Consider the following 21,784-nt stretch of genomic DNA (forward strand, 5'->3'; position numbering starts at 1 on the left):
TCATCTACATAATCACACTTGAAGAGAGACACGCGCACACACATTCAAGGATCAGGCTTTGGCTATATTTGCGGCCGTGAACACCGGCGCAAGTGATGTAAGCCCGCAGTGATCTCGAGAGAGTCGTGATTATCTGTCGCTAATCACGACCTCCATCCGTGATTATTTATCACATCTCGTCCTCATATTTTCATCGTTCCTGTTTTCTTTTCTCGCGAACAATGACCGAACAAGCCTGGGATTATGTCGGGGAGAAATGGGAGCACATTGACCAATCGGTGAGTCGGTGATCTCTCTCCCTTCCTTTCATAACATCCTTGACCCTCGTTGCGTAAGTGAATTTAATTTTTCTGCAAATTACTAATTCGCCCTATAACTCTTAACAGACACAACGAATCTCTTGAAACGAAACCGAATGATCCTCGATGCTCTATGAAATTAAAAGCAAAATTGTTCGCATGATATGTGTATTATATTTTAACACATGATAGAATTTATCATTTCAAAATTAATAATGGAACAGAATACGATAATAATAAATGCGATAATAAATAAATATATGATAATGATAAATGCGATTTCCGACCTGCGAAAAGAATTTCGAAAGAAAATCGCGAAATCGATCTCGCATTATTTAATCTGATTGAGAACATGTTTATAATCAAGAAGAATTAGATTACATTTATTTGTAAATTTCTGCATTCTGATATATTTTTATATAAAAATTTTTATTTTTATTATTCATAATATAGACTCTATTACAGCAGCTTCCTTTTGCATATATTATATCCAAACAATTATACACAAAACGAAGCAGAAGGATTAAGTCGTAAAATAAAATGAAAATGTTAAAAATTTTCTTTGAGGACTATCTGAGAAAAAATATTGTATCACTAAATAAACTATTTGTCAATCCTATGTCCTATTTTTAAATAAATGTACTTTATTGCTGTTGTAAAGATATGATAGTTTATAGGGCATATTAAAGATTTTATTGGACAATTTGTGTTTAATACGTGGTATGGTGCAAATCCGCGTTTTTTCTCTTACTAATTGAAAATGTCGTCCTGTTTGTTCTATCCTTAAATATGTTGTCTTTAGGATTCTATTGTTAAATCGCTCCTTATCTTCATAAATGCAAGAAAAGACATTCTTTAATCACTCAAATATTACAAATATTTTATATAACATATAAATAAATTTTCAAAAATATAAAATTTATTTTTGAAATAACAATAATGTGTTTTTTATTTTTAAGATATTTGAATTTCGAGCGAGAAAGTTACATGCTAGGACATGACAGATCTACTTATCAGACATGCTCAGATACAGAATAATCCTGAGGTAAAATGGCGGGATATTGAAATTTACTGTCTAAATGCGTTTTCCAAACGTTATAAATTTTAGTTATAAAATGACGAAAAAAGACTTCGATTTTTTGGGAAAATCACAGAAATTTTCGCATAGAAATATAATTAGAAAAGCAACATGCTCTTCCTATTTTATTTTTTTGTACTTTAAATTTTCTTCTTTAAATTAATTCTTTAAAGAAAGTGACGTCTTCTCAATTATTATATATGACATATCATACACTATTTTCTTTTTCACATACGATCTGCAGTACCATAATTTTTGGCGATGCGGTTGACTTCGGCCAGTGTCATATTGATTTTCAGTTCTCGTATATACGTATCGAAAGGAAAACACTTTCAGATGGCGCTAAAAACGTGCTGGCCAAAATTATTTCGCAAGAATTGTTCAGGGTCAGATGACTCCTGATATCACTCTCGGTGAGTGGACGGTGCAATCATTCGTGCAAGAATTAATCGCGGATTTAATTTTGCTAGGAAAGTATAAGACAGTGGAAAAAGTCAAGGTCAAGCTATCAAAGTGAATTAATGAAATGAAAACGAAGAATAAGTCGTTATTCAGTAAGCTGTGCAAGTGTTACAGCAAGAAAGATATACCGCGGAGATGTGAGAACACTGACACTGACAATGAGAACGAGGCGGATTTCGTCGAGAATTTGGTGCATCCAAATCCGACGACCGAGGTAATATCTATCTTTGTATAAGTTAAGAAAAAAACGAAACAACTTTTGTTTACGTCGTAGAATTATGGATTCCTTCTTGCACAAATTTCACCTTCATTTGCACATGTGGATCAAGTTAACGTAAAAAGATACGTGTATAGGGTATATTTTAATTTTTTAAATTAAAATTAATTCTAAAATCAATCATGTTATGCGAAAATATTATTGTTAACGATTTTTTAAATGCCAAAGAATGAAAAACTATAAAATATACTGTAATAATTATATCTCAAATTATTATACATAAAATTGTAAATTTTTTTATGTTTGTGTATCATTTAAAAATGTTTTTTTTCTTTGCTAAATCACGGCATTAGTTTCTTAGAAATTAAAAATTTATTTGCAAAGTTATGATTTTAAATTATAATGATAAATTTTTATTTTTATTATCATATACGTATATAGATACCAAATTACGATATCTATTTAATACTGTTGATATCTGAAGTATATTGATATCATAAAAGTAAAAAAATGAATAGATTTTACAGATCCAATTATTAAAATAAATAACGAAAAAGTAGTATGCCAACGCGAAAAATGGATTGCAAAATTAATGAGAAAGTTTTATATGATTATCTTGATCTAATAATGTTATATATAGAATTCGAGCAAAAATACACATATGAGCTGTCATTATGTATATTATAAAAATCCGAGAGAAAATATTTTATATAAAATTGATTTGACCTATATACATGTATAATAAAATTTAGATTTATTAATTCAAAGAAAATATTAATCTACACGTATGTAAAATTCTCTTAAAGAATTTATTTTTCTCCCGACTGCTGCCAACCGTAGGTTGGCGAAAAGAGAGGAAGTATGCGTTTCATCGAGCCCGGATCGGTCGTGACCTTAATTCTCGATAACTACTGCATAGTTTTATATCAACTTTGGAACATAAGTTTCTTATTAATCAAGGAAGGTTTAAAGCGTATTATTATCGTTATTTATTCTATTAATAAAAAGTGAAAAATGAGTATTATTTCGTCAATACGGTCTCTCATTGGCTGCTGTGTGAACCTAAGAGGAAAAATGATTCACCAATGAGATTCGTTGTAGTATCCGGATAGGGAATGTTGGTGACATTGGTATATACATCTCGAAGTAATAATGACGGGACTGATAGGAAAGGTTAGCTGTCACCTGTTGCGTGTTATTGTCAACAACAATATTAAGTGAAGTGTATTATTATGGATATATCTCAAGAAGATATAAATAAAGGAGTAAGTTTCTTCTTTTATATTTATTGTTTTTTTCTTTATTTAGAATATTGTTATTATTATTTATTTATTGTTTCTTTATTTATATGTAGGAAGAAGATACTCGCTTGAAGATATCTGAAGAAGAAAACATTATTAATAATAGAAAACAAGTAAATCTTGTTATTAATAATTAATAAAAATATATAATATAATTAATAATATAATTAATCTGTTGTAGTCATAACATGGCTATATGAATTTATATTTGTCTGCGTAGCCACTTATTTGCTATTAAATTTGCTACGTAGCCACATTGCTATAAATATCCACATATATAATTGTATAAATGTATATAGTTATTTTTTCTCTTATTTGTATATTATATAATAATTATATAATTAATTAAAAATATGTATACAAATATATTTATAGTTATACAAAGATATTAGCGCACCAATAATTATGGCAATGCAGACAAATATATTAACTTACATAGCCAATTATCTACTACAAAAGATTATTCACATATGTAATAATAATTAAGGCTATACAAATATATAAACTTACTTGTGATTACATAATGTATAAACTTATATAGCCATAAGAAAGTTAATATATTTGTCAAAGCCATAATTATAACTGCGTACAAGTTTACGTATTTGATATAAGATATTGTTGTCATCTGTCTTTGTCATCTGTCTCTCTCTATCTATCAATCTATCTATCTAGCTATTTTTTTTATTTATCTCTCTATTTATATTATATTATATTAATTAAAAAAATTGTAGCAGAAAAATATTTGGAAAGAATATAGAACATTGCAGTCACATGGTGAGTGTATGTGTGTCTTTATTATTATTATTATTATATTATATACATTGTAATATATATATTACATAATAAAAACTTTTACATGTGTAGGATGAAGAAACAGAGAGACAAAAGAATGAAGAAACAGCATAAGAACAGCAATAAATTAGAAAATAAATAAAAAAAAAAAAAATAAAAAATTAGAAAATAAAAAATAAATAAAAAAATTGTAGCAGAAAAATATTTGGAAAGAATATAGAACATTGCAGTCACATGGTGAGTGTATGTGTGTCTTTATTATTATTATTATTATATTATATACATTGTAATATATATATTACATAATAAAAACTTTTACATGTGTAGGATGAAGAAGCAGAGAGACAAAAGAATGAAGAAACAGCATAAGAACAGCAATAAATTAGAAAATAAATAAAAAAATTAGAAAATAAAAAATAAAAAATAAAAAACAATTAAAAAAAAAATAAAAAATAAAAAACAATTAGAAAATAAATAATAAAAAAAAATTAGAAAATAAAAAATAAATTAGAAAATAAAAAAATTAGAAAATAATAATACAATTTTTTACAAAAAAAAAACTCCCGACTGCTGCCAACTAAGTTTTAATGTTTAAATTAAAAAATAATGTTTAAATTAGAAAATAAATAAAAAAAAATAATAAAAAAATTAGAAAATAAAAAATAAAAAACAATTAGAAATAAATAAAAAATAAAAAACAAAACAAAAATTAAAAATAATAAAAGAACAAAAAAATTATAAGTATAAAAAATAAGCTTGTAAAAGTTGGAAATAATCACACATAAATAAAGTCTGTTGTTTATTATATAATTTTTCTTATTTAAATTTATTGTTATCATACATATTTAGCGCTATATAATTTACAAAAATTTCAGATTTTTGAATTCAAAAAATTTTTTTAATTATAATTATTATTATTAATTCTACAATTTACAAGAGCAGTCGGGAGACGCCGCGCTAAATTTGAGACATATACGCACGCGCACGTTTTATGTAATAAATAGACACAAACACAAATATCGATACTCAACGGACGTTACAGTTTTTAGACGCGCGGCGTCTCCCGACTGCTCTTGTAAATTGTAGAATTAATAATAATAATTATAATTAAAAAAATTTTTTGAATTCAAAAATCTGAAATTTTTGTAAATTATATAGCGCTAAATATGTATGATAACAATAAATTTAAATAAGAAAAATTATATAATAAACAACAGACTTTATTTATGTGTGATTATTTCCAACTTTTACAAGCTTATTTTTTATACTTATAATTTTTTTGTTCTTTTATTATTTTTAATTTTTGTTTTGTTTTTTATTTTTTATTTATTTCTAATTGTTTTTTATTTTTTATTTTCTAATTTTTTTATTATTTTTTTTTATTTATTTTCTAATTTAAACATTATTTTTTAATTTAAACATTAAAACTTAGTTGGCAGCAGTCGGGAGTTTTTTTTTTGTAAAAAATTGTATTATTATTTTCTAATTTTTTTATTTTCTAATTTATTTTTTATTTTCTAATTTTTTTTATTATTTATTTTCTAATTGTTTTTTATTTTTTATTTTTTTTTTAATTGTTTTTTATTTTTTATTTTTTATTTTCTAATTTTTTTATTTATTTTCTAATTTATTGCTGTTCTTATGCTGTTTCTTCATTCTTTTGTCTCTCTGCTTCTTCATCCTACACATGTAAAAGTTTTTATTATGTAATATATATATTACAATGTATATAATATAATAATAATAATAATAAAGACACACATACACTCACCATGTGACTGCAATGTTCTATATTCTTTCCAAATATTTTTCTGCTACAATTTTTTTATTTATTTTTTATTTTCTAATTTTTTATTTTTTTTTTTTTTATTTATTTTCTAATTTTAAAGAGATCATATCTCTAGCTATTCTCCCTTTCTTACAATCAGTAAGATTATTAATATAAAAATTAACTAAAATAGAAAAAATAAACAAAATATGAATTATCTGTATGTATCTTAAATGTGTGTATGTGTGTAAGATCAATTTTAATTTTGAGATCTATAATAAAGATCTTTACCGATCTTTATCTAATAATTTTTGGCTGAAGATCTAATAAATATCGAAACTAGTTCCGCTACGGAGAGCAAATTTTATGATTACTGAAAATAGTATACTACGTTTTATTATGCATCACACGAGCACAGCAATGTTTGAAAATTCATAGTGATCTGAATATTATCATTTATTGTTAAATTTTATTTATATCTTGCTTTTTCTTTCACTTTTATTATCGATTTTTAACAATAGCTGGTTTATTTTGAAAATAACCGTACGCTTTTAACATACTTCATTACAATAATTACTTATGTCATCTTGTAACGTTTCATTTATAACATTTCTTAAGAATCATATTCCTTAAAGAAAGTATACTTGCTTCTTTTAAATATGGAACATGGATATGTACCTGGAGCAAATTTGGTATATAATCATCAATAATTATATATAATTATACGATACATCAATGACATCTTACAATAAAATAAAGGAGAAATAGTGTATAATTCTAAATATATGATATATGTTGCACAAAATAATTGGAAATAAAAATATCATTGAAAATAATAATTACATAATTGAAAATCATTGAGAAAAAATAATTAAAACTTTTTTTATCAGAAATGTATTATTTATATGTATGTAAGATTATTCGTATATGTCAGCTAGCTAGCACAATGATTCCAGCCAGTTACGGTACTCATCCGAAGGCCTTGTTGCAAGAGCAATGAAGCGGAAATGTGCACCCCGGAAGTGTCTAAACAGGCAATCTATTCTTTTTAATATTTAGCTTAGATTAAACGGATTAGATTAAGCAGAAAAAATTAATGACAGAAAATATTTAATTGGGTGAGAAGAAAAGTTGGATGGTAATGAAAGTTTTAGATGATTAGACAAAACTAGTAATATAAAAAATAATTTCAAATATTATTAAATATTGCATATAAAATATTAGAGTTTGAACATTTTAATTTTATTGAATATTATAAAGCAAATGTTTGCTGTATAATTCAATATTGATTTATTGAGTATATAATTCCTTAACAAAATACACATGTTTGTTTCCTCACGTTTTGCAATTTTTTAAATTAAGTTTGTAGAAATATAAAAAAATTATATTAAGATTATTCTTTGATCTTAAAATTAAATATGATGTGTAACACATTTATAAAAATATAGAAACATTTAATAATGTAAATTTTTAGGAAGAGTAATTAACGTGAAAAAAATATTCTTATATAGACATTAATATCAATACAGACTTTAATATTTAAAATAAAAACTGTTTTTTTTTAATTTTTAAAGCTTTGCATTTTTATATTGTTATCTTTTATATTTCATTGAAATAAGATTATGGAAATAACTTCTTATTCCGAGAAAAAGAGAGAGAGAGAGAGAGAAATATTGTTAAATTTTTTTAGATCATGTATATACCTTATTTTCTTAAAAGAAATTTGATGCAAAAGTAATTTATATAAAATATTTCAAAAAAACAACTCAAATTTTTACCTTGTGTTCAAAATGTGACTTATTCAAAATAAGCAGAAGAGATAATCAATAACGTTTTCTGAAAGATATGGTATAGCTAATGATGAATTAAAATGAAAAGAAATTTGTATTATTAATTGGAACAGAAAATCATGAATATTTTAAAAGCTATTCGTTGTTTCTGCATATTTTCCTCATCGAGCGCGTTTGGATAGAATGAATACCGCTTGAGTCAGTAAATATAAAGCGTGTTTTGCATGTTTACGTGTAATATTTGACATAACAAAATATAATTTAAAATTGGAAAATTCTAACGAGTAGTCGTTGTGCTAATAAGCTTCTGTCGTATGACGTCATTAACATTGAATGTTAATCATGCGTTACGAATATTATCTCTTAGTTTGCCGGAAAGCTTGAAAAAAATTCTCGGTATGGCATATTGTAATGTCATCATATTATTTTCTTTTTTTCTCACTTTGGAAGAATCTTCAATTTTTTCTTCGAAAATGTAGAAGATTAATTCTTTATACGTTCACATGATTAATCGAGCACTGTAACTCGACGCTTCTACTATTGGCTGCATCAACAATTGACTGTATTGCCACATGTCACGTATTTATATTACTATGCACAAGACATATCAGTAATGAGTGTAACAACATCGCACTTTTTGCTGATAGCTATTATATAACATCGCGACGATCCTGTTTCACGCGACGTTCAAAGCGTTCGCTATGAATTCTATCTTTATTTGCTTCAATTACATATAATTATGAAATATGACATTAGCTATGAGATATTCAACAATAGACCGAGTTACTAAAAATGGTTATTTAAAATATTAGGTCGTTGTATATGAAATATCGAATTTCGAAAATTTTAGTCTTATAGTTAGCTCTTACAAAGCAAAGATTTTTCGATTAAAAGTGCCACATATCACATATTATAATATGATTTTTTTTACAAAATAAATTAATTGCTACATTTCTTGCGAAATAGTTACAAAATAATTGCGACTTTTCAAATTGTAGTAAAAATTTATGAAAACGATTTGTACAAAAATTGAGGAATTCTCCTAACGTTCCTTTATAATTTTTAATATTACTATGCATATTTCGTGAATGTTCGAACATGTGCATTTTTCTCGGAGCAGGTACATATATCCTGAAAATACATATGTTTGAATGTCCCATATGTATATCATATGTTGGCTGCATGTAATAACAACGTGAACACTAACTGCAGCTTCGTTAGTCAATTTAAAGACTGATTTTCTCGTTGCTGAGAGATGTCGACAATAGTCATTATTTATTACCTTTTTATCCAAAAGTGAATACGTGACGCAGTCAAAGAATATATATCATTGTGATAACCCTAACGAAATAATTAAATCGCGGGTCTTGTGGCAATCTTATCTAAATGATATGCGGACTTTGATCGTCGGCGAGATAATTAATGCAGAGAAAAATAAAAGATTATATGTATATATGAAGTTCTTCGTTCAGAAAATGTTTTGGTTTATCAAGGAACACATAAAACCGGCTGTCTGTTGAAACACAACTTTGTCAGATAAACAATACATATATAATTGAGTGCTGCTATTATCGCATTTATTGCGCACAGTCAGTGATTATTAATTATAGCTTTGTCGGGGTTATCGTCACATGGGAAAACCCTCAAGTTCAAGGAAACAAAAGTTTGTCTCGTTTATTTCGATGTTTACAAACAAAATCAATTTTTTAAAAATATATATTGCTCTTTTGTTAAAACAGATTTATATTTCTAGAAATTATTTTTAAAAATTTAATTTTTTAATATATTTTTTATATTACATATTCCTAATAATAATAATAGTAAGAAAAATACTTTGTTTTTAAATTAAAATAGTTTTCACAATTATATAAAATATCTGCATAAAAATATAAATAAAATACATTGATTGATGTATTTTAATAAATACTTTTTAACATATCAAAGTGAGATAAAAAAATTAAGTGTTATGAAATGTATAATTTTGATTTTGAATTTCTATTTGAAGCACAAAATGTAATGTAAAAAAATTAAAAAATTTTTAATATATCTTTATTTTTACCATAAGGAGAAACAATTTTATTGTTAGGCATAAAATTTATTTCTGACGTAAAGAGTATGTGTAAATTTAAAAAAGAATATATCCCAAAAATTAATCTTAACATTAATTTGCCTTACTGTACATTTACATCGTAAATTGTATCAATGTTAAAAATTAAAAATTTTATACTAATTTTTATTTAAAATAGATGTATTCACATATAAATATAATATTCTATTAAAATTCTTTATGTTCGTTAATCGTAAAGTAATAAAAAAAATATTAAGATAAATAATGTTTAATGTTATAATATGTAAAATATATCTCGAGTAGGAGTGTTATTAAAAAATTTACAAGTAATACCTATAGCAGATCAATACAATACTATATCTATTTTATTGTGATACTATCTTTTGTTATCTGTAGTACAATTCTCTGTTTGAAATATGCTTTATTATTAGATTAACATGCGAAAAATGGCGAAATAATATTGCATCAATAACCGGAGACTCCAGCAGTCACTATCTTATCGGTCGTTGTTTATCGCTCTTATGTTTATAGACAGCTCAGAGAGGTACCAAGTCTAAACCGGAAAGGATCAACGTCTTATTACTAGCATGAAGTCATTCTTTTTGCAGAATCACAGATAACAATGCTACGTATAAATTATGGCAACGTTTAGCAATTGCATTGCCATAAGTTATACGTAGTGTTACGTTATCTGTGGTAATAAATTTATTGCTATATTTCACAAAAAAATCAAATTGTACTTCAACGTGATATGTGATTTGTTAGTCGAAAAATATTTGCTTTGTAAGAGAAAAATTAAGATTAAATTATAAAACTAAATTTGCCGTTTAAATTCAAATATAATTATTATAAGATTATTTTCAAAATTCGATATTTTATATACAACGATCTAATATTTTAAATAACAATTTTTAGTGAATGATATAAAAAATAATCTCAAAATTCAAATAATTCTCAGTATTAAAAAAAATTGTAATTACACAATAAAACTAAAAAACAAGTATTATTTTTGTAATACAATATTTAATGAATTATGTAATTTGTAATTATTTGTTGTCTAATATATGTATGCATTTATGCATTACAATTTCCTAAAGATATTAAGAAGATATAAGATAGGGAAAGAAAAGGGTAAGATTGTGATGACGAAAGGGAGAAAGAATGATAAAATTTATGAAATATAATAGGGGTATTATATAAAAGAAAAGAGGAAAATAAAAAAACAGCTTCGGAAAACAAACATTTAAGTTGTCATTAGAAAAGAAAAATAGAAAAGTTCATGAAACACAATTCCGTTTCTCCAACCGAGAGAGACTCGATGACATCACTAACGAAGGATTGAACGGGCGAGCCCCCAGAGTTGACCAATCACGATTCGACTTTCACTCCCTCGTATTCAAATCTACTGAAAAATTGCATCAGCCTTTATAAGTTCCGTCTCGTACAAGATTTCGCAGATTTCATCATAATGATGCAATTAGCATTGACAAATTCCCCACTATCAACTAATTAACTGAAATTAATTACAAACACATCTCTGTTATCTCGCAAAAATAATCCAAACTAATCTGAATTAATCAGATCGGTTTAAGAATAAACAGCAACTTTACATATTCGCGACAAGAATGCTATGAAACAAATTTTAAGAAAACGAGAATTACAAATTTCATTATTTCCACTAAATATTTAGAATTACTAAAGCTGTTGTACGAAATATAAAAGATTTTTTGTTTCTTTTCGGTTTCGGTTTATTTTTTCTTTGCTAAAAAAAGATTGCATTAAAAACCTTTGCTTTCTTTTGAAATTATTAAGGCGATTTAAAAGACAGAAATAATATATCTTATCGGTGTCGAATAAATAATAAAAAGAATATTAAGCGTCGATAAGTTAATCAATTTAATACCAATACCAACTACATTAATGCGCAATAGTGTTAAGGAATAATCTCGGGAATAACCGTTTCCAAAAAAAACATTTGACCTGTTTGCCCTTGCGAAGACGAGCCTCCATCTTAACAGCGAGGGGAAAGTCACCCCTCTTTCTCTGGTATCAATGCCACCCCACGCGCGCATCCCTTTCCACCTCCAACAGATTTATACTACAGTGCCGACTCATGACATTAATGCCTGGGCGATTTTGATTTTGCGACATCCATATGTATTTCATCAAAATTTGACATGTGAAAAAAACATGAATAAAAAGTAAAAGAATGCTAAATCCAAAATATTTATCAAATGTTTATTAAATAGTGCTATTATTAAGTCTGTGTGAAAATATTACTCTGTTAAGTTTATCATTAAATTTCAATTAAATATATCTATTAATTCCTAAGTAATAAAATAATGTAGAGAGTAATATGTCCTTTCTTCGCACATATTTTTCATTATATAAAATAATTAAATACTTTAATCAAAATAAATTTATAAAATATATTAAAAATATGTATAATTGAATCAATTAAATGACAATTTAAGCTTATTTAAATTAAATAAAAATTATCAAGTCTTGATTTTAATTCTAATAAATAAAATGTAAAGTTTGAAAATATATATTTGTACAGATAAAAAATTTAAATAATAATCAACGAATAAATCTTCAAGTGCATATACAAGTGTTCCCAAAACACACATTTGTTTTAGCGGTTATCTCATTAATCATATTAATTATACAACCTGTACATATATGTATATACAGGGTGTCCCGAAATTCGCGAATTACCTGTTTATGAAAGATTCCTAATGTTATTTAAAAACAATTTTTCTTAGACAAAAAATGTCGAGACACCAATAATTTTCGAGTCATAAGTGATTAAAAATAAAGAATTTTTCGCAAACTAAGCCACCTTGTGAAAATAAAGTATTAACAAAATTACATTTTTTAATTAATCTCAAGTAGAGTTTACTTTAATAGAATTTTAATTTAAAGTTTAGTTAGTCTCGACATTTTCACCGAGGAAAAATCGTCTCCAAATAACCAGAGTCTTCTATTAACAGGTGATTCGCAAATTTCTGGTCACCCTGCATATATTATTACCTCATACATGAAAATAAAAAATAAAATATATATAATAATTCGAATAAAATCGAAAAGAACAAAAAATCACACAGATTCGAAGATAATCGAATAAAAAAAGAGTTCACATTACGGCTTCAAGATTGAACCTATGGAACCGTGCAAAGACCTTAATAAAATCGAATGTAGGAAAGCGATATTAATGCGAATTAATTTTTTGCGCGAAAAATTAACGGGTGAGTCGAGGCAACGAGTCCATCACTGATACCATTGCGTCTCCTCCCTAGCCTGCTTTTGCCCCACCGTGGACGAGTTCCATTCCCACCACGAAAATCGTTCTCGTGGGGATCAGGCGCCGTCGTTCCAGGCAGTCGCGATATAAAGTTCACAGAGACAGCTGGTAAACGCGCATTTGTCAGGAATCGAAAACGAACTTCGCTTCCTAGTCGAGCTAAATTAATAACCCCGGCAGCGTCTGCGACGTCGACCGCGTAAAATAAAAAGAAACGTCACGGGACACGTGGTCCAATTTGCGCCTTTCCGCTGATCATTCTAATCCGCAACCACGAAGCTGCTCGAGGGCTCCGCTACTGAGTGCGAGGTTGGGAGGGCCATGAAGACATCCACGTTATTGTGCAGTGACTTGGTCAAGCAGGAGGTGAGCGAGTGATCGGAAAGTGGAAGGTTTTAGAGGGTAAAATGTATATATGTGTCTCTTTGTGTATGTCTGTAGTGTGACATCATTAATACTTGGATTGGAGGACGTTTAAAAGAAGTTTGGTAAGTTAGGAGCGAAAATAGAGGCGATATCGGTTAAGACAAAAAATAGATGTGTGAAAGGCTTTTGATGTCTTTTATGTGATTATATTTGTTATATATTAACGTATTAGATAACGTATACACGTCATCTGTCATTTTACACTCTTGTAAGATAGTCACGAGGAAAACATGCGAAAAATCTTGATAAATGTTGAAAAACGTGATAATTTTCTGAATTGTGTTTGGAGTATCAAAAGTTATGCTGAAAGGGCAAGGGTGTAAGATATTATGAATAGAGGGCATTCGAGGGAAGATCAGAAAAGGTTAGAAGCGAAACTCTCTTTCTCTTTCCCTACCTCTCTCTCTCTCTCTCTCTCTCTCTCTCGATGAGATTGTAAAAAAATTATTATTGTATTATTATTATTCATATGCCTTTATCACTTCAAGATTAATTGTCGCAAATATATAAAAACTATAAAATATCAGCGACAGATTAATAAAAAAGACAGAGAAATATATTGAGTGTTGTATATACATATATGTAATATTTCATATATATTTCTTCTAAATATTTAATAATTTTATGAAACACTTGTATATAGATAAATCTCTTTTGATAATCAACTATAATGTATTGTGTAAATATGATTTCTTTCTAAAGATATAGTTTTGTATACATTTACATCTAAAATAGACAGCACTTGAAAGAAAAAGAACCATAAAATTAGAAACAAAATTGAAAAGGTTTAAGATCTGAATTTCTTTGAAAATCTTAGAAAATTATGTAAACTACATTTGGAATGTATTGAAATAAGGCTAAAAATACCGAAGGAAGAAGTTTGACATATTAAAATTGGAGCTAAAGGTTAAAAAAAAGATTAGAGAGAAGGTTAAAATATGGAAGATACGAAAATAAATGAGGAAAATGATATATTTACACAGTTGTAAAAAAACAAAATAAATTTCTTGCCCATTTGTATGTAAATTAAGATTATATGATGCAAGAGGTAAAAGGCCAAAGACAAGGTTAGATGAATAAGAAAAAAGCCTAAACAGACGGTAAAAAGTAAAGAATTCAAAAATAATAAAATAAAAAATAAATTGGAAAAATAAAAAATGCAATAATCAATGATCAATAATTTTCGCCAAAATAGAAGAAAAATTAAAATGTTGACAACAAAGTGAGAATAGAGGCAATTTTCAAGATGAAAATTTGATGTTAAATAGTTTGAAACAAATGAGTGTATGTGCATTTGTGAGAATGATTAGCTTGATTTGAAGATTAATTTTTTTAATTTTAATTGTGAAATATTAGAACTGATATTGAAAATAAAATAAAAAATCAGGTTAGAAATTGAAAACAAATAGGAGAGGTAATGTGAAAAATAATAGTTTGCGCAAAAGAAAACTAAAAAAATCAAATAATAAATCGAACAATAAGCGGTATCAATCATCATAATTTTATTCATTAAATTTTGATTAATTTTATTATTAAATATCCCTTCTCAAACATATTTTTTTCTCTTCAAAGTTGGAAAATTTAAATTGAGTAATATCAGTTGAATTATTCTGTTATTCTATGTAAAAAAATGTATGTAACTCTAAAATTTGTCATTTTTATTTTTCACTAAAAATCTATAAAGATAAAAATAATTCTTGAAAATTATAATCATATTAATAAAATTTTTAAGAGACAGGAGCTTATGACAATTATAATCATATATGTGTACCAGAGATATTACGAGAGAATTGATCTCGCTTAAGCAATATATAAACCATGTCTCTTTTAAATGTCAACGATGACGACGTCAACAATACGATAACGGAATCATTTGATCATATTCATTGAAAACCATGTCGGGCATTTATGATATATCCAAGTAAAAAAACAGGAGCAGGTGATTTTATGGCTCTTACTGCTATGAAATACAGTGGGCATACAAATAATATTTTTTTAATTTAAAAAAAAACGAAAATGATAATTTCATTGAACCCCTATATCATTTCATGAATTCGTATCAAAAAATTTGTTAAAATATTGTTAAAATATTTAATATACGTGTATAATAGTATCATTCATATTTGATAATTATATCAATGATTATTATTAATCGATGATAAGAAAATATATTTTTTGGAAATAGTTCTATTTATATGATATTCGGAACAATGAAAAACTGATCGATTATGATGTATTCACTATTTGTGTTTTCTTTCTTGATTGACAACAACAAATATAGTAATGCTTATTCTATATTCTATATTCTACATTATAAAAAATATTTTTAACAAATAATAATTAAATATAAATTGAATAATCAAAGAAAAGTATTTTTAGAGAAAAAATTAATTCTCTAATTTAATATGTAGTAAAGTTCCTCTATTTATACAAAAAAAATCAAACATCCTGTATATGTAATTTTATAATTATTGATTCTGCTTATGTTCCGAATTTATAATACATTATATTCATCAACTGATAAAGTGACGTCTATTTTCCATATTTCAGAATAATAATGATCACCTGTGCGCGCAACAGGTATCATCCATAAAAAATTAAGAAATAAAATTATATTTAAAAAAAAACATTATTTTTAGACGAAATTTTCCGTCAGAATATCTCAAACACGTATGTCATATTGTATCAGACCTGTAATATATTTTTAGATTTTGCTTTCGTTAGAGAGAATTTCAATATAATGTAGGATTCATTGCAAATATGCTAGTTGTAAAAAAAAATTTGAATTCCCAATATATATTATGCCACGTGCATTCTCTATTATATGCATGTCCTTTGCATACCATATGCTTAATTCACTATGGTTGGTGATCTGCGTACGAGTATTGCACATTCAACTATGTTATTCATTCATGACAAATCCTATTGGCTAGCGGGCGGGTGTGTCAGTGACGTCACAGATCGATGTTTCATTCTTGGTAGGAGGAAGAGCGTAACAAATTGGCGGGAAATACGACATTTTCAATATCTTCTAATTGTTTTAAATATTTTGTTTATTCAATTAAATATATCTTTTACTTCTATTAAATAGATTTACAATGAAAATTTAAATGGGAATTTAAAAGAAATATTTAAATAAATAATTATTCTCTTCTTTTTCCAAATAATTCTCTAAATACTAAATACAAAAATTCAAGTATAGAAGAAATGGATTAATCATAAAATAAAATTATAAATAAATAAAAGTGTATTTATTTAAAAATTCTAGATTATATATATATATATATATATATATATATATATATATATAATATAATTTAGAATATATATAATTTAGAATCTTTATTTAAAATGAATATATGAAAAGGATAAAAAAGAATCAATGCGTAATTTATAATATGGTTTTTATAGTTGAAGTCGATTCCGAAATAAATATTTATTAGTCCAAGAAATCCGGAAACGTCAAAATATTTGGTGAATCCGAAATATCCTATGGAATTAAATAGTTTCTCACTTGATGCCAGAAATTGATATAGGGAAAGGATTGATCGTCTCTCGCGTTAACAATTTCTCGATATTATATGCGCATATCAGTAGGAGCAAAAACGTTATGCAACGCTTCGCGGCCGCGTGCGCGCGAGGCGCGTGGTATCGAAGGACGATTCAAGGTCACCCAATAACACTGCCGCGCGGATCGATAACGTTCGTTCCTCTGTCCGCAGATACGAGATGCCTGCAAGGACCTCGTCCTGTCTGATGACCAGCTCCAGCTAGTCATGCAGAGGCTCACTGATGAAATAAACAGGGGTCTATCGAGGGAGACTCATGATGATGCAATTGTCAAGTGTTTCACCACTTACGTGCAGGATTTGCCAAATGGCACCGGTAAATAAAATAAAAATGTGCTTTTGTCACGATTACAAGTCGCATTACATTTTCCAACTTTTTTACAGCCACGAAAAAAAGGAAAATAAATAATATGAAATTAAGTAAAATGAAATTCTTACAAAGCAAATTAATTCATATTATTAAAACAAAGTAAGCAATTTCTCATGTAAAAATAAGTTGATATATATATTGTATATATATATATATAGAAAATAAATTTCGCACATTTTAACTTTGTGCATTATAGCTCAAAGCTTCTTTTTCGAAGAAATTGAAAGTAAAAATTCATCAGGTACGCCTGCGATTGCATTTCACGTGGGATCATCACGGAGAAATCATTACAAATGTTTTTCTTTATAAATGTCTTAAAAATATTTGCACTTTTAGTAAGACGTTTATGCCGGATTAACGTTGAATGTTTATTTGTCTTAGAGAAAGGCAATTTCCTGGCACTGGATCTGGGTGGTACAAACTTCAGAGTACTGTTAATCACGCTAGATCGCCAGAATTTCGATATGAAAAGCAAGATCTATGCGATACCACAGAGCCTGATGCTGGGAACCGGTACCCAACTGTTCGATCACATCGCCCAATGTCTGGCATTATTTGTAAAGGATCTGAACATGCAGCATGAAGTACTGCCATTAGGCTTCACCTTCAGCTTTCCTCTGTCTCAGCACGGATTAACAAAGGGCAACTTGGTGAGATGGACCAAAGGTTTCAATTGCAGCGGCGTGATTGGTGAAGACGTTGTCGCCCTTCTCGAAGATGCGATTAACAGAAGAAACGTAAGTGCGGGATAAATTTATATCTTATAGTAATTTATTGTGAGATCAGAAGAAAAAAGAGCATCGAGCTTATACTGCTGGATTATTATAAATTATTTGCCCTTTTTGAGATGTTAGTTAAATATAAAATTTTTCTCTTTATAAAAGATGGCACAATCGAGAAGCAAAGTATTTAAAAATGGCAATTTAATTAATTTATATTTGAATATCAATATTAATCCTGAATTATTTTAATATTATAAAGAATATTTATATTATATGCAAATATGTATTAAAACTGACTGAATGAGAAAATTAAATGTATAATTCAATATTAATATATAATATCATTATAATAATATATATATCATATATAATCTCATTATTCAATATTTTTCATAGGATGTTAAAATTGACGTATGCGGAATTCTAAACGACACCACTGGTACCTTAATGTCATGTGCTTGGAAAAATAGAAATTGCAGAATCGGTTTAATTGTCGGTACGTACAATATATACAATATTTAATTTTGTATCGACGGTTTTGCATAATATAAATATTATCTTTGTCTCTCTCCTCTCCCTCTCTCTCTCTCTCTCTCGCAGCACTGATATACTAATATTAATTAATTAGATGAATGAGTTGTATCCTCTAGATAAATTGTATTTGCAAATCTAAATCTAATTGTCAGACCACATAGAAAAAGAAGAAGATCGTTCAACAATAAAGAATAAATTGACCTAATTTTCTTTCTCTCTTCATTTCTAAACATATGTACCAATAAATTGTTCTCGCATTCTCAGGTACTGGAAGCAATGCCTGCTACGTTGAAAAAACGAAGAATGTACAGTGTGCGATTCCAGGCAATTATGCCGAACACAAACCATATATGCTCATCAACACAGAATGGGGCGCATTCGGTGAAAATGACACGCTGGATTTTATAATAACTGAATTTGACCGTGCCATAGATGAAAACTCAATCAATCCATCGAAGCAGCTGTTCGAGAAGATGATCTCGGGAATGTATATGGGTGAGCTGGCGAGACTGGTTCTCGAAAAGCTGGTGAACGCCGGGCTTCTGTTCGGTGGCAAATTCCCAAGTGATCTCAGAAAGCGCGGCAAGTTTTTCACCAAATACGTCTCTGAGATTGAAAAGTAAGTACGAATTGGGTTTGGATATAAATTGAAGTTTTTTAGGCTTGTCATAATTATAATCAAACGGACTCGCTAACTTGTTAGCGATAAGTTCAGTGACATCGCTTAAAATAAATGCGTGTGATTAATTGACAGGGTTGGGTAAGTTAATGCTTTTCTTAAACTAAGTTAAGTTCAAGTTAGTTGCTTGTGAAATTAATTTAGTTAAGTTAAAAGTTGTATGAACAAAAAATTAACTTGGTTCAAGTTAAGTTAAGTAATTACAATTGATGACAAATGAGCATAAAAACTAATAATACTTTCATTTAAAAATAATACTTTATTTATAACTTATAAAAAACAATAATGGTATTCAGAGATAAAATAATTTAACTTAGGAATAAAGTTAATAAGTTTAAAGTAAAAAATAACTAGTTGAAGTTAAAAATTAATACATTTTAATACATTTTAAATTAACTAAGCTAAGTTATAAGTTATTAACTTTTTAACTTTTTTCAACTTTTAACTCATTAACTAGTTACTACCCAACCCTGTTAATTGAGAACTAAAAGGTGCAAAAAATCCGAAAGGTTGAAAATATAATATTTATAAATTTTTTTAGCGATCCTAAGGGAAGATAAACAAACTGTCGGGAAATATTGGCCGAGTTGGGATTACGAAATGTGAGTGATCAGGATTGCGAGAGCGTGAGATACGTTTGCTCGCTAGTGTCGAGGAGAGCGGCGCATCTGTCGAGTGCGGGAATAGCGGCATTATTAAATAAAATGGGCGAAGATAATGTCACGGTGGGCATCGACGGTTCGGTATATCGGTTTCATCCGCACTTCCACGATCTCATGACGGCGAAGATCAGCGAACTCCAGTCCTACAAGGTGAGGACAATGATGAAATCTGACAAGAGACGATATACGCGTTGATAACGATGGTAATCTAGAGAATTTTTATCGAGAAGAGTATAGGATATAAAATAAAAATGTTGTTATTCAGAAGAACCAGTCACAAGAATGCACACACTGAAAAAAAACTTAATTTGATGACTAAATTACTATTTTGTTAATTAAGCATATATTAGTATTTAAATTAAATATATACATATATATTTTAGATCTAATATGTTATATTTAATTTACATATTTTTATATGTTTAATTAACAAAAGAATATTTAGTTGAAAAGTTTAGTCAAGTTAATAAATTTATTTTTCAGTATAGTGAATACAATATTTGCGCTTGTGCGTGGCATCAAATTCTTTCGAAATAATGAGATAATTTGAGATAACGAAATATGTTCTATCATAATAATCTCTATTATAACATTTTATTTCCAATAATTTTCAGTGAAATTTTTTGTTGTTGTAGTTCGATCTAATGCTCTCAGAAGACGGCAGTGGTCGTGGTGCAGCTTTGGTCGCCGCAGTTGCATCACAGAAACGATGAAGACGCGGTTGTCGGTAGTGAGCTAGAATTCAATTATGTATAATATAAAACCGACACAACGTACGGTGGTACGAGTGAATGTGATGAGCGAGTGAATACGAGCGATAGCGTTGGAGAGAAATTAAACCTCTCTCTTCGTTTAGTTGCATTTTCTACACTGTGTCTTTTTTCTTTCTTTTAAAATTATTTTAGGATATTATTTTAAGGCTTCTCCAAAGTCTAAATAAATTGCTAGTCGAAAAAAGGTTTGCGTAAAACATCAGGTATATAATTATATGGACTTTTTGAAGTAATACACACACGTGTGTGTATATATATATACATATAAATACATACACACCTATCCTGTTTTGAGTGAAGAATGATTAAAATCTTTTTTACACACACGTATATACTATATATACCTATTCTGTTTTGAGTGTAGAAAATGCAAGAAAATGCAGTTTTAGAGGGAATGAACAGAAAAATTGCGCGATGAATTCTTGTACATAGAGCACAAAAACTATAACTTAGCACATTAGAGTACCAAGTAAGTGAATACTTAATGTTCTTTCAAGAAACCAAGAAAAATCGAGGACATAGATATTCTGCGGCAGTCAAGTACAATATCCGCTAATTAGCGTGATTCGTTAATAATTCGTATGTCCAATCGTTGCCATAATTGGTTAATCATCTCGTGACTCTTCGAGAAGAAATTAGTAAAAAAATTAGATACACATATAAAAACAAATCGAAAAATCTATCAGATAAATTTTAACTGGCAAGAAAGAGTAATCATTGTTAATTGTTGATCAAATATCAACGAGTGCAATTTAATCGATGATATATTAAATTGATCACGTAACATCGTATCAATTGTGAAAAGCAAGGAATTGATAGAATCGAGAATAAACACAATTCTTTATCGATATTTAATTGAGTATTTTTTTTAGTTGATCCTTTCATTTCACTATACAGGATATCCCACAAACAAATTTCTTCATTACTGATTTTTTGGGCGACTTTTTTTTTAATAAAAAGTATTTTTAGT

General features: G+C 27.7%; 2 protein-coding genes and 1 long non-coding RNA gene across 3 annotated transcripts in view; 2 read left to right on the plus strand and 1 right to left on the minus strand.

The window, feature by feature from the left end:
* Positions 1–21,784, minus strand: part of LOC114942230 (BRISC complex subunit FAM175B) — a 35,324-nt gene that overhangs the window by 7,609 nt on the left and 5,931 nt on the right. The window lies entirely within an intron of this gene.
* Hex-A (Hexokinase A) lies at positions 1,750–21,664 on the plus strand. Its single transcript, XM_029317554.2, is given in 7 exon segments — positions 1,750–2,053; positions 17,228–17,390; positions 17,826–18,181; positions 18,563–18,662; positions 18,965–19,319; positions 19,921–20,191; positions 20,677–21,664. Coding segments are annotated over 7 exon segments (1,473 nt in total). The 5' UTR covers positions 1,750–1,903; the 3' UTR covers positions 20,755–21,664.
* LOC146721471 (uncharacterized) lies at positions 2,060–4,553 on the plus strand. The gene is made up of 3 exons (XR_014925653.1): positions 2,060–3,321; positions 3,411–3,470; positions 4,089–4,553. It is a non-coding gene; the product is annotated as an uncharacterized LOC146721471 (long non-coding RNA).

This window comes from Nylanderia fulva, unplaced genomic scaffold, assembly GCF_048542155.1.
Source record: "Nylanderia fulva isolate GAGA-0341 unplaced genomic scaffold, ASM4854215v1 Scaffold47, whole genome shotgun sequence".
Lineage (NCBI taxonomy): Eukaryota > Metazoa > Arthropoda > Insecta > Hymenoptera > Formicidae > Nylanderia > Nylanderia fulva.